The sequence below is a fragment of the Stegodyphus dumicola genome, chromosome 2, assembly GCF_044657685.1.
Source record: "Stegodyphus dumicola isolate Sdum_Otavi_A_Nest chromosome 2, ASM4465768v1".
Classification (NCBI taxonomy): Eukaryota; Metazoa; Arthropoda; class Arachnida; order Araneae; family Eresidae; genus Stegodyphus; species Stegodyphus dumicola.
Window position 1 is genome coordinate 175088652 of NC_140769.1, and position 27860 is coordinate 175116511.

The 27860-nt window shown below is 36.6% G+C and overlaps 1 protein-coding gene and 1 non-coding gene across 3 annotated transcripts in view; both read right to left on the reverse strand.

Moving 5' to 3' along the window:
- The window catches only part of LOC118181539 (pancreatic triacylglycerol lipase-like), a 42386-nt gene extending 17842 nt beyond the window's left edge, over positions 1-24544 (reverse strand). Inside the window, exons 1-5 of one of the 2 annotated variants that reach the window (XM_085811459.1) lie at positions 24357-24544; positions 21366-21670; positions 7420-7563; positions 6793-6916; positions 1780-1896 (exon numbers count right to left, since the gene is read on the reverse strand). In XM_085811459.1, the coding sequence (XP_085667585.1) occupies positions 1780-1896; positions 6793-6916; positions 7420-7563; positions 21366-21670; positions 24357-24435 (769 nt within the window). In that variant the 5' untranslated portion in view covers positions 24436-24544. The remainder of the gene's footprint in view (positions 1-1779; positions 1897-6792; positions 6917-7419; positions 7564-21365; positions 21671-24356) is intronic. The other variant, XM_035350709.2, reaches the window with a different exon arrangement.
- A 967-nt stretch (positions 24545-25511) lies between these two features.
- On the reverse strand, positions 25512-25585 carry TRNAI-GAU (transfer RNA isoleucine (anticodon GAU)). Its single transcript has one exon. It is a non-coding gene; the product is annotated as a tRNA-Ile (tRNA).
- Between the last annotated feature and the right edge of the window lie 2275 nt (positions 25586-27860).

The window sequence follows — 27860 nt, forward strand, 5'->3', positions numbered from 1 at the left end:
TCGAAATGTGAGAGAAAAAATCAAAAAAGTTTAATAAAAAAAGAGATATAAATAAATATTTGCCAAATTCAATTAACATTGAGGAGCTAAAATTTTGAGAGCTAATATTTCAAAAACTACTCGTACGATTTTTACAAAACTTGGTATTCTGGCATAATTTGAGTCGTAAAATCGAAATATGTAAAAACATTGGTATGTTATTTCAGAAAAAGTCCGATTTTGTGCCAAAATACCTATGTTAGAATAGTGCTATATATAAATCTAATATATATCCTAAGTCGCGCTTTCGAGACATGAAGAACGCAATTTGAATTTCGTGAATCGCCCCAGTAGAACGTGAGATATAGCACTGTCCCATTTTTTTTTTTTGAGCAGTGTACCTATGGTAAATAAATGTGCATTTATAACTTTAAAGAGCAATTTTATTCTATTGTGGTTTATGCGCTATGCACAAAGTAGATTTAATTCCAATTCGTTAACTGTTTAAATCAATATGTTTAAATGAAATGCAGGAAAATTGCGTTAATACTCCGTACAAGGAACTCACGTGGTGTACACATCAGATTTTAGATTACATTATCAAGAGTCGCATGTGAAACAAACGTGCAGATTTTTGCTACATTTTTGTTTCCTGTATCATTAATTTTCTTATTTACCTATTTCAAATTCCCTCCAAATTAATTAATTAAGTTTTATTTTCTCAATTTAAGGCACAGTATTTTTATTTTCCTGTTGATAATTTTTAAGCTATTTATAGGCTAAAACTTTTTCTGTGGTTTGATTCATCAATCTGGAAATTTTTCTGCATTAATTACTATTTTAAATTCTTACTTATTTTATTTTTAACTACTTTGTTCTGAATAAATAAGTTTCCTCTTAATTTTGTCTTTACTTAAGCTCCTATTTTACAGACGTTGCTTTTAAATTTGCAAAGAATTTTAGCAGTTCTGCTTTTTCTTTTGTTTAAAATGTAATTTCATTATTTTAAAAAATTAGCATTTGTAAGTTTTAAAATGCCAACCATGAATATTTCCGTCATATAGAATAGTTTTGTAACTGGAAGTGTACTTCTGCGCCCAACCGTTGCGCAAATAAAGCTCTAATAAGGAATTTTACTGACCTTATATATATACAACAAGTACATATAATTAAAGTTCTTAAGAAATTAAAGATATAATTCTTAAGAAGGAAATATATTGCTTATAAGTCGGTCAATTAGTTGATAAATTCCTAAATATTCTGGTAGCATAACGTAAAGGGACCCCAAAAAGTAACACGTATTTTAGATGATTGTAGACACATTTAATCTCAAAATTTAAAGTATAGAAATAACAATGAACTTAAATTTCTAGGCCTTAGAGAAAAGCAAATACTGGTTACTTACTTCATATCTCCCCACATATGTTTCAGCGTATGATTTAGAAACTTCTGATTTTTGGTAATAATGTAAATTGTATGCACAGACAAGGAATATTATTAAAAGGAATAAAAGGAATATTATTAAAATAAGCTGTTTGAAATGTATAATATAATAATAATTTATGTCTATGTGTGCTTTATGATGTGCTTTATTTATTATTTAAGCATCGCTTTAAAACTAATGTCTAACACGCATTTTTACCCTCAAAGAATAATAAAATTACTAGGAAAAGTACAAGAATAACTACTGCAATTAGGACGTTTGGAATTCTGGATATCTGGAGACCGGATAAACTGTGTTAGCACTGAATTAATAAAAGACCTAAGGGAATTTTTTCTATTATTAGTAAATCAATATACCTTTCAAGCTTTGTCCGTCCATATTGGTGTGGATGATGTCAACGAAGCTTGCATCACCTTTATCTAATCTTACAATGTTTTCCACGCCATTGAAAAAGGGGCCTGCTGGATCTAAACCTAAGAAGAAATTATAAATATGTAATAACCTTTATTACTGTGCGAATCCAAATAGTTTTGTTAAGATTACATTTTATTTAGCCATTAATAATTATATGAATTATGATTGCTCTCTCACATTGCAAATGATAATACTTGTTCGCATATATTTTGCATTATCTAAGTTGATCCTTGTAAACTAAGGGATAAATTTGTGTCAAAAATCAATCAGTGGAATAACACATTGTTTATGTATAGCAACTATTTATGAGTAAAATATATTTTAATGAAATTATATTGTTACGAATTTGGTATTTAAAAAGCTAATGTTAGTTCAATTATAAATTAAATGGTTTCATTTCTCGCGCAGTGCAGCGCGTGACGAATGTTAAAAGAAAGCTAAGCCGGAAAATTGAAAATACAAGAGCGCGTGCATTAAATAAATAAATATCTCTTTTTGATTTCGAGAAAGTACTGGAAAATTCTAGCGCGTGATTTTTAAAATCTTATTAAAGGAGGAAAACATCTCAGTTCGTAGTAGTTGCTTAGTTTGTTGTTGTTTAGAAAACTGCTCTTGTTGATTGTAGTGAATTCGCGGATTAGCGTTCTTTAGCTGTTTTGAATTACGTTCTATTGGACATTTGAGTAGTTAAAAGATAACTACTGTGAGATATTGTAATACTGCATGATAATTTGAGAAAATTTAAGCATTTTTGTTGTGATAATAATAAATTTTTGTTCATTTTTCATCGGACTTGGGCATTCATTTCGTAACGAATCCGTACGCACGCAACAATTTTTTTGGTGTCAGGAGTGGGGTTTGAATGCCAATAACAAGAGCGATGGAAGAGCAATTAAGGCAGTTAATATCAGCCTTTGCCTCATTTAAAGAAGAAATTAAAGAGGAAATGAAATTGGGCAAGGAATTCGTTAAGGAAGAAATGAAATTGGGCCAGGAATCCGTTAAGGACGAAATGAAAGCCGTTCAAGCTGGTCAAGAAAAGATTGAAGCATGTCAAGAAGAAATGAAAAGAGAAATTACCTGCATAATAGAAAATAAATTTGAAGCTATGGAAAGCAGAACTGACACAGTTGAAAATAAAGTTGGACAAATTGAAGAAAAAGTTTCTTTCGTAAAAGATCAAATTGAAGAAAGAGTTTCTTCGGTGAAAGAAGAAATAGAAAAAAGAGTTTCTTCTGTAAAAGAACATATAGAAGGGAGAGTTTCAGCTGTGTAGGAACGAACTGAAGGAAGAGTTTGTGCCGTCCAACACCAAATCGAACAACAAATTGATGAGGGAGTTTCTGCAGTTGCCAAAGAAATGGAAACTTTAAAGAAATAAAACTATTGCAGAATGCGCAATTGAACGATGAAGAGAAGAATGCTGCCGATCGCGTCATTAAAGATCTTCAAGTTGTTTTCTCCCGCTCGTCTTCTGACGTGGGTCGAACTAGTTTGACACAACATAGAATAGTTACCGGCGATCATCCCCCGATCAAGCAACATCCAAGACGTCTACCGTTTGCTAAACAGGAAGAGGTGCGAACACTGTTAAAAGATATGGAAGAAGGCGATGTCATCGAGCCTTCAGCGAGTCCATGGGCATCTCCCATCGTTCTCGTCAGAAAGAAAGACGGCCCAACAAGATTTTGCGTTGACTATCGCCGGTTGAATGAGGTTACGAAGAAAGACAGTTACCCTCTTCCTAGAATTGATGACATTCTAGACACTCTTTCTGGAAGCAAGTGGTTCTCAACACTTGATTTAAAGAGTGGGTATTGGCAGATAGAAATCCATCCTGATGACCGAGAAAAGACGGCATTTACTACGGGACAAGGACTTTGGCAGTTCAAAGTGATGCCGTTTGGACTGTGTTATGCGCCGGCAACATTCGAACGTCTTATGGAGTTATGGAGACTGTTTTGAAAGGCCTTTCCTACGAAGCCTGCCTGATATACCGGAACGACATCATCATCGTCGGAAAGAATTTTGAAGAACATTTAAAAATCTAACGAAGGTGCTTCAGAAATTGAAAGAAGCTAATCTGAAGCTGAGTCCCGCTAAATGCAAATTGTTCCGAAAGGAAGTGACTTACCTGGGACATGTCATCTCTGCAGAAGGTGTACGCACGGATCCTGAAAAGGTATCAGCTGTTAAATCCTGGAAACGTTCCGAAAATGTCCATCAGCTGAGAAGCTTCCTAGGTCTTTGCACCTACTATAGGAGATTCTTGAAGGACTTTTCTTCCATCGCAAGACCCCTTCACAAGCTGACAGAGAGCAAGCAAACATTCTTGTGGACAAAAGAATGCGAGGATGCATTTAACAACTTAAAGGAAGCTTTAACATCTGCTCCAATCCTGACGTATCCTCAGCTCGACAGACCATTTATTCTCGACATGGACGCGAGCAATGAAAGTGTCGGTGCGGTTTTGTTCCAAGAAATAGACGGCCAAGAACGTGTAGTAGCGTACTGGAGAAAATGCCTGTCTAAACCGGAGAGGAATTACTGTGTCACCAGGAAAGATTTGCTCGCCATAGTCAAAGCTGTAGAACATTTCCATCATTATCTATATGGCAGAAAATTCTTCCTCCGCACGGATCATGCCTCATTGGCATGGCTTTTAAATTTCAAGAATCCTGAGGGTCAAATAGCCAGGTGGATACAGAGACTCGAAGAATATGACATCACTATCTGTCATCGTAAGGGATCATCACACGGGAACGCCGACGCCCTGTCTAGACGACTTTGCTCAGAAAGCTGCCGATATTGTTCCAGGGTGGAAGCAAAATACGAGGTGCTGACTCCGGTCGCAAGACAAATTACAACATCAACATCGGCTGATCGAGATCCGTGGAGTGATGATGAAGTCGGGAAAGACCAGCTGGAAGACCGCGACATTAAACCCATAATTGATTTAATGGAGTCATCAAACAGAAAACCTACTTGGCAGGACATTTCTATCTGTAGTCCTACCACAAAACAATACTGGGCACTCTGGGATTCACTTCACATTCGAAACGGCGTCTTATACCGAAAATTCGAATCGGATGATGGGTAGACGTTCCAATGGCAACTTATACTTCCAAGATCCCGGATTCCTGATGCCCTTAAGAACTACATAACAGCCCTACAGGAGGTCACTTTGGAATTATGAAGACCTTACAGAGAGTTCGTGAGCGCTTTTACTGGAATAATGCAAAGGATGATGTGCAAAACTGATGCCTGTGCAGGTCGTAAAGGACCGAGAAAACGCAGCCGAGGCAAGCTGCAACGTTACAACGTAGGGACGCCTTTTCAACGTATCGCCTTTGACATCCTGGGACCTCTGCCGCGAACTGCTGATGGCAACAAATACATACTCGTTGTCATCGATTACTTCACCAAGTGGCCTGAAACTTATCCTATTCCTGATCAAGAGGCTGTCACAATAGCTGATGTAATGATACAGCACTGAATTTCCAGGTTCGGAGTGCCTCTTCAGTTACATTCCGATCAGGGAAGGAATTTTGCCTCGTCAGTAATCAAACTATGCAAACTACTCGGCATTGACAAAACTCAAACTACGCCATTGCATCCCCAGTCGGACGGCATGGTATAGAGGTTCAGTCGAACCATCCTTAATAACCTCTCCTTAGTGGTTTCCAGAAACCAACAGGACTGGGACAATACCACTCTTTTTACTGGCTTACCGCAGTGCTGTCCATGAGACTGCCGGCTATTCTCCATCACAAATGCTCTTCGGTCGTAACCTTCGTCTGCCTTGTGATCTATTGTTTGGTCGCCCTCCGGATGCTCCTTCATCGTCTGAGGAATATATATTCAAGATCTCCAGGCCCGGTTTGAGGTGATGCACAACTTTGCACGAGAGCGAGTCAACCTGGCGACGGAGAAGATGAAGACCCGATACGACATAAGAGCTACTGAACATCAATTCCACGAAGGAGACAAGGTGTGGTTGTGGAATCCGACCCGACGGAAAGGACTTTGTCCGAAATTACAGTCACCTTGGGATAGTCCGTACACGGTCCTAAACAGACTGAATGACGTCGTGGTTCGGATCCGTAAGTCTTCGAACTCTAAACCTAAAGTCGTTCATTACGACAGGTTAGCTCATTACTATGGCCATAGTGCGTAATGTAAATAATTGTAAATAGTATAAGACCATGGTCCTTTTTGTTTTTAAATGTGTATTTGATTTGATTTGTATTTAGTATTTGATATGCATTTAGCATTTGATTAAGTTAGTTATTGCATTTATTGTTCATGTTGTTTGATACTGTAATGTAATGTTTATGCCTCAGTTGCATTTATGCCACAGTTGTTAGTTTAGCTTCCTGTCCAGGGAGAGTACTGCCCGAGACGTGCAGTCCTTGGGAAGAGGGCAGTGTTACAAATTTCGTATTTAAAAAGCTAATGTTAGTTCAATTATAAATTAAATGGTTTTATTTCTCGCGCAGTGCAGCGCGTGACGAATATTAAAAGAAAGCTAAGCCGGAAAATTGAAAATACAAGAGCGCGTGCATTAAATAAATAAATATCTCTTTTTGATTTCGAGAAAGTACTGGAAAATTCTAGCGCGTGATTTTTAAAATCTTATAAAAGGAGGAAAGCATCTCAGTTCGTAGTAGTTGCTTAGTTTGTTGTTGTTTAGAAAACTGCTCTTGTTGATTGTAGCGAATTCGCGGATTAGCGTTCTTTAGCTGTTTTGAATTACGTTCTATTGGACATTTGAGTAGTTAAAAGATAACTGCTGTGTAATACTGTAATACTGCATGATAATTTGAGAAAATTTAAGCATTTTTGTTGTGATAATAATAAATTTTTGTTCATTTTTCATCGGACTTGGGCATTCTAACGAATCCGTACGCACGCAACAATATTATAATGTAAATCAACAGCAAATAAAAACTTACCAGTAATTCTACCAACTAACAGTTCTTCTCTGTCACGGAACCATTTACCAGCATATCCGGAAGCATGTGCACCAAGTCCATGGCCGATGATATGAATGAGACGTGGCTTTACAGAAAACATTGTCTAAAATATTTGATATAAGTCGCATCTCAGTAAAACTGTGTGTTAGTCTCTAAAATTTCAAGAACTATGGAAAATACAGTTATAAGTGCATTAAGTATTAATGAAATTTAGGTTTGCATAATGAATCTCAGTGGAACAGTCGCCAGAAAAATATAAAACCTTAACGTTTCCTCCAGCATTTCTAATACCAAGAATTTTCACTATAATTGAACTGTATGCGAGCATGTAGTTCATGCATGCGATCATGCTGAACTACATGCATGATAATATATTGATAGGCTATTATATGTAAATATTTTTAATTTATCTCAATGATCTAAATTATTTTAATCTTATTGTTTCTAAATAGAGAAAGGCTGATTGATCATATTGAATTACATAAGGCATTTCTTCACTGTGGTTCTCTAAATTTATATAGCAATAGGAGTATAAAAATTATGTTATTTTCCATTGTTATGGCAAAACTAAAACGTAAGATTACGATGAAATTAATATTAACTTACTATACGCTGCATAAAGAATCCAACTTCTGCACCTACTACCCGTATGTTAGCAACAGCCTTTTCATAAGGCTGCCTGACATCGGTATTCCAGTTGACAATGAATATGTTACACTCGGTTCTGTTTAACAACGCATTCTCTAGTCTCTGAAAAAAACAAACTTTCATTGCACAGAAATTCATGAAATGAATGGTTAAGTTTTCTAAGAGATACGATTACTATATGATATTTTTATTTTATAATTTTTCAACAATTTTAGAATTCTCTGAAACTTTAGAAGTTTTCTGTACAGCTTTAAGCATACCTTTTTACTTCCTTGTACGAAGTAAAAAGGAAGTATTGTAATCGCGAAAAGTTTCAGGCAGCATATTTCAACGAAAATATCCATTTTGACCGCTATCGAATGCAATTTAACGATGTTTTTGGGTGATATCTGTAAGTGTGTTTTTGCGTGATACGTAAGGACAGAATAAAATACTCTTTTCCTTCAAAATATTATAAAACTGCTTTAAAATTAATTCTGAAGATAATTTTTCGTGACATCTGTACGTACGTACGTGCGTACGTGCGTACTTACGTATCTCGCATGCCTCAAAAACGAGTAGTATAATTATTAATACTGTTAAGTGAATCTAGCGCCAGAGTGCCGCTATGGTAAACAAATACTAGAGTAAATTTTAAAGAATGCATTTATTCTATTGTGGTTTATGCGCTGTCGACGAAGTAGATTTAATTCAATAAGTTTAAATGAAATGCAAGAAAAAATGCGTATAATTTAATATTCCGTACAAGAAAGTCATGTGGTGTACACATCAGATTTTTTTATTATTGGGTTGTTCGGAGAATAATTTCGTTTTTTTCTCAACAGAAGACTTAATTGTATTTTTTCACCGCCAACTTCACACTTACTAATCATCTTATATTTTGACAGCAGATGTAGCAAGTCTTGTTTGTGAATATGTTCGATTGATTCTACGCAGTAAATTTTGGTTGGTGAAAGATACCAGATACCAGATATGGTAGGTGAAACGCAACATTTTCGGCAGATTTACTTTTTTACTATCGAAAAGGCAAAGATGCTGTTCAAGCAAGAAAACAAATTACACCATGTGTATGGAGAAGATGTATTGACAGAACGCCAATGCCAAAAGTGATTTGCAAAATATCGATTCGGCAATTTTGGTCTCGAAGATACACCACCTTCTGGAAAGTCAGTTGAAGCTGATGGACAACTAAGACCGTGAGGACCCCATATCTCAAGATTTGAGATTAAACGTAGGCGTTTCAAATTACCATGAGCGGTCGATCTCTTGGCGATCTCACGAGCGCCGGTTTGCATCAATTAATGCCTTTATTGTGTCGTCAGAACATGGTCTTCCAAAACGTGGTGCATGTTCGAGATTAAAATTGCCGCATCAAAATTTTGTAAACCAATTGTGGCAGTGACGTTCTGTCAATTACATTGTCTCCATTCATTGGATAATCCTTTCCTTGCTTCAACAGAATTTTACCTTTTCCATAGTAAAAAAGTAAAATAGGTTACTTTTCACTTACCATATTTGAAGGGTCACCAACCAAAAATTACTGAGTAAAATCAATCTTGTAACAGACCTATTTAAGTGTAATTGAACTATTTTATTCACGCCATGAACTCATGAACTGTAACCGAACTATTTTATTTAAACGCCATCTCGTGGCGATATGAAAAAACGTCAGTCGACCTCCAGCCGCCATGATGATAGCTTACTATGCTATGTTATTCTCAATGTTTGATGTTCCATTTGGTATATGTTTCATTTTTTATGTATATTTCTTTTGTTTGTAACCGTTCCTGTGTGCTCTGTTAATAAATCCTTTTAAAGCTAGCCGGCATTAGTGTCTATTGAGGAACGGCTACATCACATTGGCGCCCAACTAAATTTGAATCCAAAATGGCGCAACAAAGTGTTTAGAATTTCTGTTTGGCTTTAACAAGCTCTTACTCCCGAATTTAACTTTTAGTTGCTGGAGATCGGCTCAGTTTCTTTTCAGGTGTGGACTACTGGTCAAATATTCTGGAAACCAATTCTGGAATTAAAATTGTCATACCGTGCTGCTAGCACATCGAATCATCAACTGGACAATTTCAACGGAAAAGATAAGTTTCGTTTACATTATCGTTTAATCTGAGTTTAAAGTTCTTTTAAACTGATTATTTATTATAAGCTGCTTCTTAAAGCAAATGTAAATTCTTTACTGAAATCTCATTTATTGATACTACATAAGAGTATTAAACGAAAGCAAACGGCTTTCTGTTAACCAAACGTTATTTCTTGAATTGTAATTTGTTATTTTAAAATGTTAATGCGCATAGTAAATTAATTTGTGAATAATATTGTTTCACTGAATACATGTTTTGATGTTAAAGTTTAAATATATTTATGGACGTTGTTCATTAGAATTTATTAGAATTTCGCTTCTGATTTACAGCAGCAGATGTTTTCCCCCCGCGGAAATGTTTAGACTAGCGATGATTTATGATGTGTTTACGTCAAATCTTTTATTATTTTTATTTCCTTTGAGTGTTGTTGTTCCTTATTAAATGTTTTATTCTACATAAAATAAAATATTGTACTTGTTGATTTATCTTTCGACGAACATTTTGAGAAAATGATTATAATATACTACTTCAGGTAAATATAATTGTTTTCAATTTAATGAATGCATGTCTTAAAAAATATTTCTTGAAGCGAAAGAAAATAATTATGAATAAAATCGAATGACTATTTAAATAAAGTAAAAGAGTTACTAAGTGTGTGTTGCTTAATCAGCTTAATATTTTGTTAAGATTAAGATTTCGAAGAATTCAGCTTAAATATAAAAGCTTATGGTAAGACATTTATGTATGTTTTGTATGTTTTGCTAAGTAGTAAACAATTTTTCAGCAATTTATTATATGTTATTTTCTTGATACAAATTGAATTTATGAGGGCATTTTATGATATTTTTACGACTCCGAAATAATAAACTTTATTATTGTTTATTATTGTTTACATTTATAAATACTGTTTAATAGTGGTATATAAATGTACGAGTAACATTGTTTACATTCATACATGCTGTTTAATAGAGGTATATACATTTTACTTAAAGGTATAATTATTAATTCTAAAATACTGTATTGTGAATAAAATCGAAATAACAACAAATTCAACTTCATCTTTTCCCTCCCCCCCTGACCTCTCATATAATTATGGCTTACCTTGCCAAAGCACGAAAAGAGGATTTAAAAACTCTCGCTGCAGAACTGGGTTTCACTGTAAACGACACTATGCGAGTAATAGATCTTAAAAATCTTATTGTCAATTCTGACACTTATGATGAGGCTTTTACCAGGAATGTTCTGGAAACTTTAATCGAAACTAGACAACAAAAACAACGTGAAAGCAACGATCTGGAGACACGTCAAAGAAAAGAACAAGAACTTTTATTAGAATTGGAACGTTTAAAATTAAACCTGGCAGCTGCTAGCTCAAACCCTAACTATGCCGCCTTTGCTTCAAATGCAGCTATTGGAACAAATATTCAACACCTAATCCCTCAATTTACAGGAACTTCTGACATTGCAACCTACCTGCAAATTTTTGAAAGACAATGTGAGAAAGTTAATATAAAACAAATAGATTACATCACTCATCTCCTACCTCTTCTGCCTATAGACATTTCGCAAATTATTTTAAGAGAACCAAAAGACAAATTAGAAGATTATTCTTACATCAAGAGGATTCTGCTACAAAGATTCAAATTAAATGCTGAATCATTTCGAATTAAACTTACTACACACCAAAAACACCCTGGGTCTTTATGGAAAGATTTTACTTACGAATTAAACAATTATCTCGAAGAGTGGCTCCATAGTCTCGATGTTACAGACTTTGAATCACTCAAAGACTTGGTCCTGACGGATCAGCTTAAAAGAAGAGTCAGTAGGGACGTTAAGGAGCATTTTATTGATACTTGGGGAAAATAAAGAGTTCATCTGAATTAGTACAGAAATTGGATGATTATGAAGCTGTACGTGTTAAAAATACGAATTATAAAACTGAACTTCCTGGCAGGCGGAACTATTCTTACAAACCGACTAATCCATCCAAACACAAAGTAGAAAATCGAACAGGTGACATACAGGGAACTCATAAAACCTTTTCAAATCGTGTTCAGCAACAAACAGAGGAAAAGCGGCCTCCTTTAACATGCTATGGGTGCGGAAAAACTGGTTTTATCAAGTCTAAATGTCCAGACTGTAACCCCCCAAAGACTTCAAATTCATCAAATTTTGGCACTATCCAAATCCGATCCTGTTTATCTTCCACTCGGACTGCTGTATTTCCAATTAGTATTGGTGGTGTTTCCGGTACAGCTTTCGCCGACACTGGTGCTAGTCACTCAATTGCAAGTGAATCCCTCTATCATATTCTGCAGAAACAAGATGCAGTATTTGAAAAGAGAACACTAGAGGTGTCTTTCGCTGATGGTTTGGTATCTGAAAAAGAGGTACTTCGCACCGAACAAATTATTCTTCTCGAAGGCAGAGAGTTCAAAACTCCGCTCCTTGTATTGCCTGATGCCAAAAATAGCTCGACTCTGTTAGGAATTGACTTTCTTCAAAAAGCTAAAATTGTTTTAAATCTTGCTGAAAATAAGTGGAACTTTTCTGATGCACCTCGAAGAAAATATAGCTTCGTGAAACCTCATCAATCCCAAGTACTGGAAGAAACCCCAGTTGTTGTAAACAACTGCCGACTACGAGAAAATGAAGGACAGCAATTAACTACAGCCCAACGGCTTGCAACTGATGCATTGCTTAACAAATATCACACTGTCTTCAAAGTAGTGGGAGAAACCACTAATCAAAAGCCATCTGGCTTACTTCAAACTCCAGTCTATGCTCAACGTTTTGAGACCTTGTCAATTGATCTTTTCGGTCCCCTTCCTGAAACACCGTCTGGTGAAAAATGGATTTTTATTGTGCAGGACTGTGCTACGAAGTGGACAGAACTATTTGCTTTAAAGGAAGCCACGGCCAGAGAATGTGCCACTATTCTTTTGGAGGAAGTCGCCCTTCGATTTGGGTTACCCAGGAAAATAATAAGTGATAATGGTACCCAGCTTACTAGTGCTGTTATGCAACAACTATGCTATATCTTGAACATTGATCAAAGTCTTACTCCTGTCTATCACCCACAATCTAACCCAGTTGAAATGAAGAATAGAGATCTGAAACCACGTTTATCAATACTTGTTGGTAACGACCATCAGTCATGGAAGGATAAACTGCCATTAATAAGGTTTGCTTTGAATACAGCCAAATGTGATTCAACTGGACATTCTGCTTCTTTTCTTCAATTTGCACGAGAGTTACGAACCTTAGATGATGTAAAGCATGATATAAAAGCCGTAATTGAGAACGATAATTTTTGTTCCCGAAATTACTCCATATTTGAAACGTTTTGCAAGAAATGTACAACAGGTACGAGAAAGAGTCGAAATGCATCAAGATAAGCAGAAACGATATGCTGACAAAAAACGAAGAGAAACACCGAAATTCGTTCCTGGAGATAAAGTTTGGGTCACCCTCCACCCAATCAGCAAAGCTCCACTGAAGAAAACTGCTAAATTCATGCCCAAGAGAGATGGTCCTTATGTGATAATGACTACAAGATCTCCAACCACTTATGATATTGCCGATCCTCATGAACCAGACAAAATTCTCGGCAAGTATCATGTTTCAGCCTTGAAACCATATCAAGATCGAAATAAGCAAAACTCAGCTCGTGTAATTCCAGTGGTTCCCTTAAAGAAAAGAGGACGCCCGAAACGTGTAATACCATCCGAATCTGCACCTGTTGCACAAGGTGCTGTTGACGCAAAATCTACTCCTCGTCAAACTGGAGCCCGTCCATCTGATTCTCCGCCCGCTGCACAAAGTAGACAAATGTCAGTTCCTGACTTCTTGCCGAGACGTCTACGAAGTCAGAGGGGGAGGATGTAACAGACCTATTTAAGTGTAATTGAACTATTTTATTCACGCCATGAACTCATGAACTGTAACCGAACTATTTTATTTAAACGCCATCTCGTGGCGATATGAAAAAACGTCAGTCGACCTCCAGCCGCCATGATGATAGCTTACTATGTTATGTTATTCTCAATGTTTGATGTTCCATTTGGTATATGTTTCATTTTTTATGTATATTTCTTTTGTTTGTAACCGTTCCTGTGTGCTCTGTTAATAAATCCTTTTAAAGCTAGCCGGCATTAGTGTCTATTGAGGAACGGCTACATCACAATCTAACTTTTTCACAAGCAAGCCTTGTTATATCATCTGTCCAAATATATAATGATTATTCGGCTTGTGTGATGTTGGCTGTGAAAAAATACAATTAATCCCTCTGTTGGGAAAAAATTAAAACCCAATATATTACGGTAGGAATCAGCAACCTTATTTCTTGGTATATACAACAAACAATATATAGAGTGATTAGTATATAGTATATACAGTGATTAGAAATTATCTGGCACAAATGGAAAGGCAAGCACAGAGGACTAAAATAAGCAGATTTTGCAGTCGAAAGCGTGAGTGGAAATGAAGCGTTAAGATGGTACAAAATACCATTGAGCGGTAAGTAAACTCCTGATGACGTTAATTGTCATTCTCTGCTCAGACTTTGAGTAATATGTATCACTACACAATCACAGAACTCATCAACAGGGAGCTGCGGACAGAGATGACGTAGCTGTTTAAAGAGGGTGCAGTTATTAGGTATTTATCCCGCCTTCTTAGCAACCCTTCGTGATGTAGAGGTCTGCACACTGGGCGCGTATTCCAGAGATCCCGGCGAAGGCGTTGCTCATTTCTCATGACTCTTGCTTCCAAAAAACTACCTAATAATTCTACAGGTTCAGGTTCAGGTGGAAATGTAGTGGGACACCCAATGTTTACTATAAGTAATGTAGGTATAGTCCCACTACACTTCGGTTTATTTTTAAAGTTAATATTCAAAAAGTACATAGTATAATATAACACATAATATAACAGTATAAATAGTATATCTATATTTTGATTGATATCATATCTATTAGATATAATTATAGAAGTTATAATAGGTATAATAATAGTAGGCTAACAGTCATAATTTATAACAGTTCATAATAGTTCCTTGAGATAAAGTTTATTATATGAATCTGTATCTTCTTCCTCTTCTTTTTCCTTTTTTTTTACTATATCAGTATTATTGCAAGGGTTTGTTTTTAAGATAATTAGATAAGAAATGTTTTAGATGAATTGCAGCTTCAAAAATGAGTTTTGACATTAATTACTTTAGTGCTCACATAAATTTTTGCCTATTGAAGATAGATATTTCGTTGTATTTTCTATTTTATTTTCTAAATGTTTGTTGGTAATTGCAAAACAAAGGAAGGCATTGATATTTGAATTAGGCAATTTAATATGAGTTGACTTTGTTAAGGGACATTGAGTAATATAATGGATTGGATCACCTTTATTTCCACATACACATTGCTCAGAGTTTGAGATGTTGAATCTGAAGAAGTATGTGGGAAATGGCCCATGTCCAGTTAAAAAGCGGTTTATATAACCATTGACCATTGTACATGTATCATTTACATGAGGTGCTATTTGATGTAATTGTCTTCCTATATTTATTGTTGTCCATTCTTCTTCCCACATTTGGAGGCTGATTTTATGTAGATATTTGAATCGGCTCCTTCGTTACCAAGAACTCCGACGTGAGCCTTTATCCAATAAATGTTTGGTGATATTTGAGGATATTGGATAATTTTGTTAAAAATATCTTGAATTATTTCAGATGTGTGTTTGGGATTTTGTCGATTGTATTGCTGATTGCTGATTGCTGATTGACTAGTATTGCTCATTCGAATTGCGTGTAATTCTGCTTGGAAGATACTATTTTCCTTGGCGAGTCGATTTTGAAGAGTTATTTTCTGGGTTTGATCTATTTGTATTATACATGCACAGCCAACTCCTAAGTCCATTTTCGATCCATCTGTATATATTATTGGTGGAGATATATGACTGGTTGGAGGTTTTATTGTGCTACATATTTTAGAATTAGAGGCAGGATGTCTTCTGTAGGGGTTGACTGAAATTTCAAAATTGTTTGGATTAAATATTTCATCATGTAATATGCAGGATTTTTTTTTAATTTGAGAACTGTGGCTTTTGCATGTTCAGTTTGTGCTAAAATATGAAGAGGTGCTATTCCTGAAAGTACACATAGGGCAGCATTTGATGTTGTTTTTTAACATTTTGTGATCCGGAGAAGGAATGGATGTTGTATGGCTTGCAGTTGTTTTTGTTTCCGAACAGTCATAGGCTGCGCCCAAATTTCTGCACCATATAATACTATTTTTGTTATTACTGTATTGAACAATAGTTTTTGAATATGAGGATTTAGTCCCCAATTTAGTCCTTGGACATAACGTAAGTTGTTTCCTATTTTTTGTGTTTTAGTTCTGATATATTTGAAACGTTCAATCCAGTTGAGGTTTTTGTCAATGATTATGCCTAGAAATTTAAGTTTTGGAACTATTTTTATTCTATTATTTTCTATCGAAAATTTTGGCAGTCGAGTGATTTTTTTGAGATTTTTTATTAAAAATTATAGCTTTTGATTTTTCTTCACTTACTGTCAGTTTCAATTTGTTGCATTCAGTTTTAAAAAGATGAAGAGTTTCATTTACATTATTTTCCAGAATATTTCTTGTTCTACCACTGATCACAAAAGCTGCGTCGTCAGCAAAAGCAACACTTTGTGTATGGTTTGGCCATTTGAAAGATGTTATTGAGTTAAACGTAAGGTTCCAAAGGTCAGCAATAAGGCAGGAACCTTGTGGGCAACCTCTTTGTTGAGCATATTCACCTAATAACTCTACAGGTGATAGGTGACAGGTGACGGAAGACGGGGACGCCTGAAGTTTAACAGAGTTTAACAGACATATGTCCCGCGTCCTCCCCTGGAGTTTATTTAATAGTTATAACTGTGGATACATGGCCATACAGGGGCAACTGTTTAACATCTGGCATTTGAAGTACATTTGAATTAACATACAGGCACGGAAAAAAAACCACTTAATAGGTTATAACAAAAGAAGAAAATTAAACACCTTAAAATGGTGTTCAATTTTCTTCTGCACCCTATGCAGTCAGAGATTAGATGGTAGAGCATTAGAGTGCATATGTCAGTGCAAGTAATGCACGTAAGCCCTATTACTCTGGTTGACAAAGGTCTTGGCCATATGCTGCAATGGTGGTTATTACTTTGCAGGTTTTATTATATGTCGACATACTGTCTGTATAAAGCTGCACATGTGTGATGTTGTTGAGCGCCCCGTATTCAATGGCAGCTGTTATGGCAACTACTTCTGCTTGAAAGATGCTATTATTTGGATTGAGGTGCCCTTTCCAATGGTGTGCAGCATGGCCTTGCCTGTAGTATATAAAGGCACTACCTACACCCTCAGCAGTTTTCGAGCCATCTGTGTAGAACGCGTGCATATTAGAGTTTCTTTCTGGTTGACGTCGTGACGGTTTGAGGATAGTGTGAATGCCAAGTTCCTTGTGTGCTGGGTGCGTGTGGAGAGGAGTACATGGATGTTCGTAATTTGCAGGGCTATGTAAGGTGCCTGCAAAGGTTGCGTCTTTCTGTAGATGTATTATTTTAGTATATGTGGCCTCTAGCTCCGCTTGGATATGAAGTGGTATGATGCCTGCCAAGGTGACTGCTGCATAAGTTGCAGTGGTGCGGTAGGCTCTGCATAAACCTAGGGCGAATGGGCGCTGTAGTGATAGGAGTTGCTTAACCTTGCGTGCGGTCATGGGTTGTCCCATATAATTGCCGCATAGAGTGCCACCTTCTCAGCTACAGTTTTGTAAAGTACCTTTTGAATGTGGGGATTCCGTGCCTAGTTCCGGCCTTGGAATTGTCGTGATCTCCTGGCAATTGCAGATGTTTTAATCTTTTGTGCCTGGATATGCGAAAGCCAAGTCAGACCTGGGTCCCATATTACCCCAAGGTATCTTAAAGTTATTACGACCTTAATATTCCGGCCTTGTAGTTTGATACATGGGCTACGTGTTGGATTTGTACCCTTTCTTGGAAAGATGATAGCAGTGGACTTTGTGGTGGATATTTGGCGTTTTAGCTCTTCGCAGAGGTTGGCAAAGATATTGCATGACTCACTGCCATGGGCTTCAAGCTCAGCGCGTGTGCGGCCTCTGACCAGTAATGCCGCGTCGTCCGCGTATGCAACTAACACAGTATGTTGTGGCCACCTTGCCTCTAAGACTTTATTAAAGGTGAGGTTCCATAGCAGAGGCCCTGCACAGGATCCCTGTGGACATCCTCTCACTTGTGTTATTGAAACAGTACTACTGTTGTTAGAGATCATCAGTTGCCGGTCTGCCAGATAGTTGTCCAGGACTTGATAGATATTTCTTGGGCATCTTGCCTCTCTGAGGGCCTGCCTGATGGCAGGCCACCAGAGGGTATCGAATGCACTTTGCAAATCTATCAATATAAAAGCCGTCTGGTAGCCCTGCGATTTGTTCTGAATTATAACTTCATGGATTCGCTGCAGGGCATGAGTGGTAGAACTGCCTGATTTGAAGCCAAATTGTCTTGGGCTAATGCTTTGGTATTGATGTATAGGAAATTTTAGCCTGTTGACGATGAGCTTCTCGTAGATCTTTCTCATCGCCGACAGAAGGCAGGTTGGCCTAAAGGAACTCGATACTAGGGGGTCTTTATCCTTTTTTAAAAATAATACCACATTGCCTTTTTTGAAAGCTGTGGGGAATATTTTATAATGCAGAAGCTGGTTGTAGTATTTATGGAAGTAGGATGGTCGTGCCTGATATGCAACTTTAATAATTGCGTAGTCGAGTCCGTCTGGACCCGGGGCCTTTATTAGTGGCAGATACCGGAAGATATTACGTATTTCCTGTGCAGAAAATTGTATATCGTTCGGTGTGCATGGCGAGCTTGTATCTTCTCTAATTTGCCTCTGTTCTGAAGTATCTGCTTGTGTATCATCTGTGGGAAAGATAGCATTTAGAAGTTCCTTGGCGGTGGAGGCCGCTACGTCCATAGTATGTGGTGCTGTTTTTTGAACTGGTACTTGCGCTGGTTGGAAGATCTTCTGCGTTGCCAGTTTGTGTAAAATTCCATGTGGATTACTGTTACTGGTGCAGAAAAATCTCCAGCTGTTAATTTTAGCTTCAAGAATTGCTTTCTTGTAGGCGGCCCTTTCTTGCCGAAAGGCCGTAAGGATGTTGGAAGCTACAATTTCTTTGGTAGCAGATCTGAGGCGGCGACGCAGAGCTCTGCACCTCTGTTTCATGTCTCTCAGTCTTCCCGTCCACCAAGATATGCCTTGGAGTTTTTTGGCGGTCCTTGTAGGGAGGATCTGCTGACATATTTGTCTGAGTAATGACAGAATGTGGTCTGTGTAATCATCCAGTTCTTGGGGGGTGGTAAGCTCTTCTAGTATCTCCTCTTCTCTGATGAGCAGCTCCTGAAAGGCCTTCTTCAGTCGTCTTATCTTTCCGCCCGGTAGTTTGAATCTCTGGAGGATATTAATGCTGGCTTCAAGTGTTAGTGTGAAGTGGATGTATCGATGATCTGAGTTACTCTCATCATCTAGAACATCCTATGAGCTAAAGTTGTTGGCAAAATTAGCAGTTGGGAGTGTAAGATCAGGCCATCCTTTATGATAGGTATTGTCATAGGTTGGTTGGGGCCCTTGACTATTATGTAAATGTAGATCGTGACAGGCCATAAAGTCTTCCATGTCTCGCCTTTTAGGCGTTGTGTCTTGGTACCCCCATATAATATTATGTGCATTGAAATCTCCTCCAACGACGAGAGGTACTGTTGGGCATTTCTGTTTCACTCGTATAAAGTTGCAAGTCACATCCGTAAGACCTTCCGTGGGCGGGGAGTAGACGGAGGTTAGGAGGAATTTCTGCTCTTCAAAGACGACTAGAATAGTAACGAAGTCTCTTTCTATGGTTACTACGTATGGAGACCAGGAGGGTTTGCAGCAGACAATGGCTGCCCGTGGTGCTTGTTCCGCATTGGCTTTCTTCTGAAAAATTTTCCATGCCAGTGGTAGACTTGCCACTTGGCCCTCGCGACAATAAGGTTCTTGAATTATCAAGAAATCTAAGTTATATTGAAGAGCATGCTGGACTACCTGCGTGGTCGCGGCTACCGCCCGTTGTAAGTTAATTTGTGTGCACTTTATCTGTGCTTGATTAGTTTGAACTTGATAGTTACTTTGTACTTGAAGTTTCTTGGGTTGGCCCGCGTATCGCTTGTGCTGTTGTCGTGCTGTTCGGCTCTTGTTCATTATTCATAGAGAGTGCTCCTTCTGACGCGTTCGATGTATCGTCCATACGTTGGGCAGTTGGTATCATAGGCCGGATGGTTGCATGGCATTGTGCTGCGTGGTTTATAGTTGGCGTCTGAACAGTTGATGCATGTTGGCCTGCTGGCGTGACAGTCCTTAACACTGTGACTTCCAGAGCAGGAGGCACAATAGATTCTATTGGTGCATGTTTGCTGAAGATGGCCAAACTCCTGGCATCGGAAACATCTTTTTGTGTCGAAGTGCTCAGCAATCCTATGTCCTCTCCACCCAATGAAGAGCTTGGATGACTGGAGGAGGCTTCTAAATACCGCTGGTTGACATTCAAGTATCAATTTGACGGTGTTTCCTCTGTCCTTGAGTCGGTACATGACTTTGGCTGTTGTTTTGGTGAGGTGGATTTCTGAGCAGAGTGCATTTTCTATCTCTTCTGGCTGGACGTCAGGAGTTCGTTGTGGATAGCCACTCGTGGTAGTCTAGTCAGTGGTTGTTTGATCTTGACTATTACTTGTCCCTGCGTGCTTTGTAAAGTAGTAGTGAGCTTGGTCACGTTCTCTTTGGAAACACAGTCTACAGCTAGTCCTCCTTTCTGTAGATTTCTAATAGAGGAGATTTTAACTCCAAGCTTCTGAATAGGGAAATTTTCGTTAAGGACAGCTTTTAGGTCCTTATTACCCTGTGCAGTACCCTCAGAGGGATAAATTAAAACCGTATGTTTTGGCTTCGGTCTGGTTGCTTGCGCGATGTTTTGACTCTGACGACGGTATCGCTAAGCGCTGATGAATCGTTGGTGCCTTCGTTGGGAGCTGTGCCGTGCAATGAACCGCAACAGACTATGGAGGGAGTGTTGGTACAGGCGTCTGCTGCTTCTGGTTTTGGTACGTAATTTGGACCTTCGAGTGCCAAAGTGTGCACTGCGTCTATCAAATCCAGGAGAGATACCTAATAACTCTACAGTGGTTCCCGAACTAAAAAGGATGTTGGATGATGATTTCACCCACCCAGGATTTGGCGAATGGGTCCCCTAAAATATCCCAGTCGCCCTTTAATAAGAGGTTGTATATGAGGTATTTCTCCCGTCTTCTTAGCGAGCCCTTGTGGTGTAGTGGTCTGCACGCTCAGCGCGTAATTGAGAGGTCCACGGTTCGATTCCCGGCAAAGGCGTTGCTAATTTTGCATCTTGCCTGATTCCAAAAAATTCTAATATCTCTACACAGTAGAATCTCTCATAACGTCAAGAGCCTGTTGTAGAGGGGCCTGTATCTGGTCTTCTTCGAAATCCATAGAATTTTTGAGTAAATCTACGCCAAACGCAAGGTTGTTCCATTGTTAAAAATAATAACTCTCTATATCAGTATGTTGAGTTTCGGTATCCTTGTATAAAATCTCGCATGAAAACATAGATAAAAATATGTCACAAAAACAAATGCAGACTCGGGAAATAAAAAAAAAAAAAAAAAAAAAAAAAAAAAGATAAATTTCAAAATTATTTACTTACACACTGCCCTTCCGCATTTTTTCCATCATAGTCATGTATGAGAAAATACGTCTTACACTTTCGGCAGAAATCACTCTCACTGATATCTACCGAGGAGAAGTTCATATTAGAAAGGTACAGTGGAATATTCTTCTTTGTTGATCTGAAAAACCGGAACACTGTGCCAATAGTTTCTCTACTGTCTGGTTCTTCACTAAGCATTCTTTCCAGTGGAGGATAATCAAATGGATAGCCAGTATCAAAAGCCCCCAGCTCTCCCATGTTAACAAAATTTCGTTCCTTTTTTGTATTTTGATCAACAATCACTAAATAAATAAAAAAAAGTATGATCAAAAGACAACCATATAATAAGATTTGCATCATTTTTAGCTTTCATGTTTTAGCAGTAGTATATAAAATAAATAGTAAAGTTAGTTATAAAATAGGAAATCTTGGAAATAAATATTTTCTGGTGATTTAATTCATGTACTGGATTTTTAAAACCAAAGATTCGATTTTAGATTAGTGTAATATATTCTGATTACATGCTCACCCAACATAATTGTGTACTTCCAGCTTTGAACCATGAATGTTAATTCGATGCACATCATGTATAATAAGAAATCGATGGACTCTAAAATATTAAAAAATAAACGATTTTGAAATGCATTATTGTTTCTTAATAAAAGGCTACTGCAGCGTTATAGGTTACACTGGAAACGATGTTTTTGCGTCTACAGCTGCCAGTTATAAATCTTGTTTCTTCGAAATAAAAATATTATAGGTACACAATTTTCGGCAAAGCTTTGTGAGCTTAAGCATTGTTGTTGACATTAAATAACCAAAGACAGTAAATAACCTACAACAAATCTGGCAACGATTTGATTATTATGCTAGTTTTGTTAATGTAAATAAAATATATTATCTGGAACTCTTATACTAAAAACAGGTTTGCTTTCTTCTCCTCAGTTACTTAATTAATCTGTATATAAAAGCATAACCGTTCAAAATAGGGCGCATCTTTTTTAATAGTTCTTTTAATTATATTATTTCAGTAATCCTTCTTAGTTCGGAAGAGTGCCTAATATAAATCCCTCTTATTTCTCAGTTTTATTGAAATGTATTATACAGATAGTGTATCATGTGGTATCTAGTCTTCTTAGCTAACATACAGTGTAACTAGATTTATCTAAAGGTCTATGTTGTGAATTCTCGCAAGGGCTGGAAGATGAATACCACAGGGTAAGATACATTGTACTGGCATTTCTCTCTGCTCGAGACTAAATTTCACTGAGAGACCCCTCATCCCGCAGAATATGGCACAGTGGTTAAATCTCTGGCCTTGCACCTTAGAGAAAGAGACACATCGCTTTTGCGACACAGGTCGTTGTCAATAATTTGCTACCTGTCAGTCGCTCGGGATGCCCGTCGCAGAGCGACATTACCCAGCGAACCCTGGACGCCACCACGGGCTACTAAAGTCCAGAACTTGCCATACCTACGGCCCGGTCAATAAGTGACCTTTTCGGGGCCTCCAGAACAACTAGGTTCGTAATTTGTATAGTCCCGTGGCCGAGACTGCCTAGGTAAAGATCCTAGCCGTTAGCTTCGAAGAGTTCTTTAAGTCGACCCCCGGGGAGATACGGCAGGATAAAGGTGTAAAAGACCCTTTTATTGAACACAATAGTTTACAACCTGCACGGTGATACATGTTTTCACAGTCACTGGCCACTCGCAATCAATGACACCCATATTTTAATATACGTGTATTTTCGTGATATGAAGAAGTTTTTCATGTGTATTGTTGCACCATTTCATTACAGATCTAAAACTTCAAGTAACTATTAAATGAACTACTGTTTATCTCTAATACTTATTTAGTCAACATCTAAAAATAAGCACAATTATATAAATTTATAAATATTTTTTAAATACAAAATATTGTAGCCTTTAAAATCTTTTCAATTAACGATATCCGAGTAATCATGTAGTTTAATTATTTCTCAGACAGCTCCACTCTAAAACCGAGTTTCGGGTTTAGAGGAGAGATACAGGCGATTACTTTGTTAGGAAAATAAGCGAAAATGGCAGGTAAATAAAATGATTATACCTAAAAGTGATAGATCGGATACTACGTGATTCTACGTGATTTATAGAATTATGCTAGAAAACGTATATTTAAATTAGAATATTACGTAATTATATCGCTATCGCATAAGCATAATTAGTTTATGATAATTTTCTCGTTTTGTTAATTTGTTAAATTCAGCACATTGCAACCTTCAACGTTAGCACCTATAAATTCCTTGTAGCTATATGTTAAATGTAATTACGTTTTCTCATATTAAGTTGTATCACACAATGAAATTTTATAAGTTTTACCTTCAACTGTAGATTTTCAAAATATACAGTAGAAATTTCTTAGTGTTGGGGAAGAGCGGAGAAATCGAGAACTTCAGCACAAAGGACTTCATTTTGTTAAAATGGTAAGATACTCGTACATAAGAAAGGATTACGGTGCAAATAATAAATAAGAGAGGCATCAGGAGTTAGAAATAAAGAAAATTTTGCTTAAAAGAATTCAACAGAAGACCTCATTTCATAACCAGGACAAGAGTTAAAAAAAACAATGAAATCTTAAAAATAATCCGAAGTTTCAATCAAACATTAATATTAGGAAAAAAAAGTTCTACAAAAATATAATTAGTGCTGAGTAAAATTAATATTAGATTATAATTTCTAATTGAAATTGTATAAAAATATACAGGTTGCTTCAAGAAGATAAAACATTTTAATCACTTATTTATACCAGCTTAGGTTTCTTAATAGTAAGTATAATTTATAATTAAATGGCTCAGTTTGATTTGATATCTTATTAACGCTGAGATTTAAATTTTAGGCACAATAGATTAGTTTTACCTCATAAAAATATTTTTTACATATCTTTCTCTAATTTGTTTCAATTTAAATATATAATAGTACTTTTGCAGAAAACTAAAAGCTTTGTTTTACCTGTTTCTGAACCTTTAGTTTCTTTTCCATTTACACAAGTTGCCAAAACCCATAAAATACCCAACAGAATATGAGCCATCTCTCAAGGTTTTTGTTCGTCTCTTTGTAAATAATAATTAAATAACATACTTTTATGACACGTAAAATGTCTAGAAAAGCTGCTTTTTAAGTTACGAAACTGCCACCTCATTTTTCTCATTTTGTTTTTCAATCAAACGCTTCAGATCGTTTCACAATTGCAGCCCGATTGTTCGGATTTGAAGTTTGATTTACCCAAGGGATATTCAGAATTAGACAAACTCGAATAAAATATAACCAGCTGCTTATCAATCAATAAATGAGGTTCTTCTTCGAACAAAAAAAAAGCATTGTAACATATAATATACTGAAAAGAAATAACACATTATTATTGCTTCCAGGATGGAAAATAGTAGGAGAAAAATATTACTTAATGTACCAAGAAAGCTTCAAAATATGCACAAAATGTACCATTTCAAAGCAACAAATTTTGAATTAAAAGAACAAGAATTGGAAATAAAGTTTGCATTTTTTCGAAACGAGGAATTTCAGTTTTCAAAAAAAGTTGCAAGTTCAGTTTAAAATAATCTATTATTTTTTTAGAAAAGTTCAGTAGTTGTGATATTTCAATTTACTTTCAGTTAATTGTGTAACAGAAAGAAATAAAGAAATCTGAGGTAGTTTAATATCTGTAAATATTAAACATATTTAATTGCATATCGCTATAACTGATTTCCATTTAAATAGAAATATTATGAGCCCACTTAAAAAATAAAAACTTCATTTTTTTGTTTGTTAGCTTCTTTAACTATTTTAAATACAGAAACATTGTAGAGACATTAGATATATTTGGAAGCAGAAGAGATGAAAAATTAGCAATCGCCTTCGCCGGGAATCAAACCACGGACATCTGGAATACCGGGCCAGCGTGCAAAACCACTACACCACGAAGGCACGCTAGGAAAGTGGGAGATATACCTTATATACTCCCCTTTTTAAAGGGCGACTGGGGTCTTCAGGGGACCCAATCACCAAATCCTGTGTGTGGAGAAATCTCATCCAACACCCTTTTAGTTCGGGCGCCACTGTAGAGACATTAGGTATATTTGGAAGCAGAAGAGATGAAAAATTAGCAATCGCCTTCTCCGGGAATCGAACCACGGGCCTCTGGAATATCGGCCCAGCGTGCAGAACCACTGCACTACGAAGGCACGCTAGGAAAGTGGGAGAAATACCTTATAATATATTAATTACCTAAAAATCAGGTGTCTTTTTTTGTATCACAGTATCATATGCATAGAACGCGACACTAGAGGTAGATAAATCAAAATTTTGAGTTGAGTCCTTAAGTTTAGGAAACTTTTGTATAATTTAAATGCACAAATCTAAAGCTAATAAAACGTTCTTTAAAAACGAGGCGTGGCCCTATTACCGTCGTCTTTTTTTTTTTTTTTTTTTTTTTTTTTGTGTGTGTGTGTGTGTGTGTGTGTTAAAATAGTTTCAAATTTCTTTACATAATTAGTAACACTCCTGCGTAAGACCGCTCTTTTTGTTTTAAAAATTATAAGTTCACTCATAATTGATCAATTCAAAAACAGAAATTGTTCTTAAATCACTTAACACTATTATTAAAATGAAATCGAATTCTATGCTGTATTACAACATTGTTCTTAAAATTTAACAAAAAATTAAACGAATTTTTGTTCAAAATCCACTTACCTCATAAAGTGGATAATTTTTCACCAACCATATGCATATTTGCGTTGTTAGAATACACTTAGAACAGTCACTATCTTCACTAGCTCTTCGGCTAGACTTTTGACCAAAAATAAATGTTCTTAACTTAATATATTTCACAAACAATAATCAATCAACAAATGGACTGTATTCCTACACTTTTATTTCATTACCCTAATTATAAATAATATGTCAGCGATGCGAAATAATTGATAGAAAATAAGCGAGCCATTCTACATGGCTGTCACAAACACAATTCTATCAATCAATTATCTTGTTGCCACACATAATGTTCGAAACTAAAGGAAGAAAAACAAAAGGAATTTACGCTGTTTGCAACAATAAAATGAAGCAAACGATACTCACATAAACATCCTGGCCCTCGTTGAAATCCCCTGGGATTTCAACAGTAGGAGCATTTTGAAACTTCTTAGTCTGTAATAAAATATAAACATAAGAAAAATAATACAAAATATTATATGCGAAGCAGTTCATAGTTTTTTAGTCTGAATAGGAAGAGGACACAATTTCACGACTGGTCGTTTTATGACACCATGACCAGTTTTAATACTAGCAACTCTGACTCTTTGATCTGAGCCCGGATGAACAGCAATTATTCTCCCTAACCTCCATTTAAGAGGCGGAAGGTTGTCTTCTTTGATGAGGACTAAGTCATTGACTTTTAAATTGTTTTGACTTTTTTGCCATTTAGGTCTTTGCTGAAGCTGAGACAGGCATTCTCGACTCCATCTTTTCCAGATGTGCTGAAAAATAAACTGTCTGGCATATCATCTGTCAATGTGATTGAAGGAACTATAATTTAGGTCTAGTTCAAGTATGGCTGTTAAAGACGTTCCTATTAGGAAATGACCAGGTGTTAATACAGTTAAATCATTTGGATCAGCCGAAATTGGACGCAATGGCCTAGAGTTGAGACAAGCCTCAACCTGCGCTATCAAGGTCTGAAATTCCGGATAGGTCAACACACTATCACCAACAGTCCTTTTTAGATGTAATTTCATTGACTTTACTGCCGATTCCCATAGTCCACCAAAATGGGGAGATGATGGCGGGTTGAATATCCATTTTATTTCCTCTAAAGACAAAAATTTGTTAATTTCTTGATTTTGTTTACATTGCAAAAAACATTTTCTGATTTCTTTGTCTGCACCTTCAAAGTTAGTACCGTAGTCACTATAAATCTCAAATGGTTTCCCTCTTCTTGCAATAAATCGATTCAATGCACTTAAAAATGCCTTTGTTGACAAATCTTCTACCACTTCAAGATGTATTGCCTTTGATTACAAAACACACAAATAAGCATACGTAATATTTAAATGATTTTTGTCCACGTCCTGCACGCTGTTTAATCATGAACGGTCCAGAAAAATCTATTCCAGTTCGATGAAACGGTCGCGATTGTGTTACTCTAGATTCCGGTAGATCAGCCATAATTTGACTTGCAGTTTTAGCTCTAAGTTTGCAACACGTGATACAAGATCTTACTACTTTTCGGATAGCAGATCTAGCAGCTATGATCCAAAATTGCTGTCTAATTAAAGATAGAAGAAGTTCCGGTGCTGCATGCAGATATTTGACATGAAAGTGTCTAATTATGATTTCTGTCAGATTGTGTTTTGAAGGTAATAAGATTGGATGTTTTTCATTTTCTGATAGTTGCGCATTTTCCAGTCTTCCTCCTACACGTAACACTTTAATGTCATCTAAAATTAGACACAAGCTAAGGAG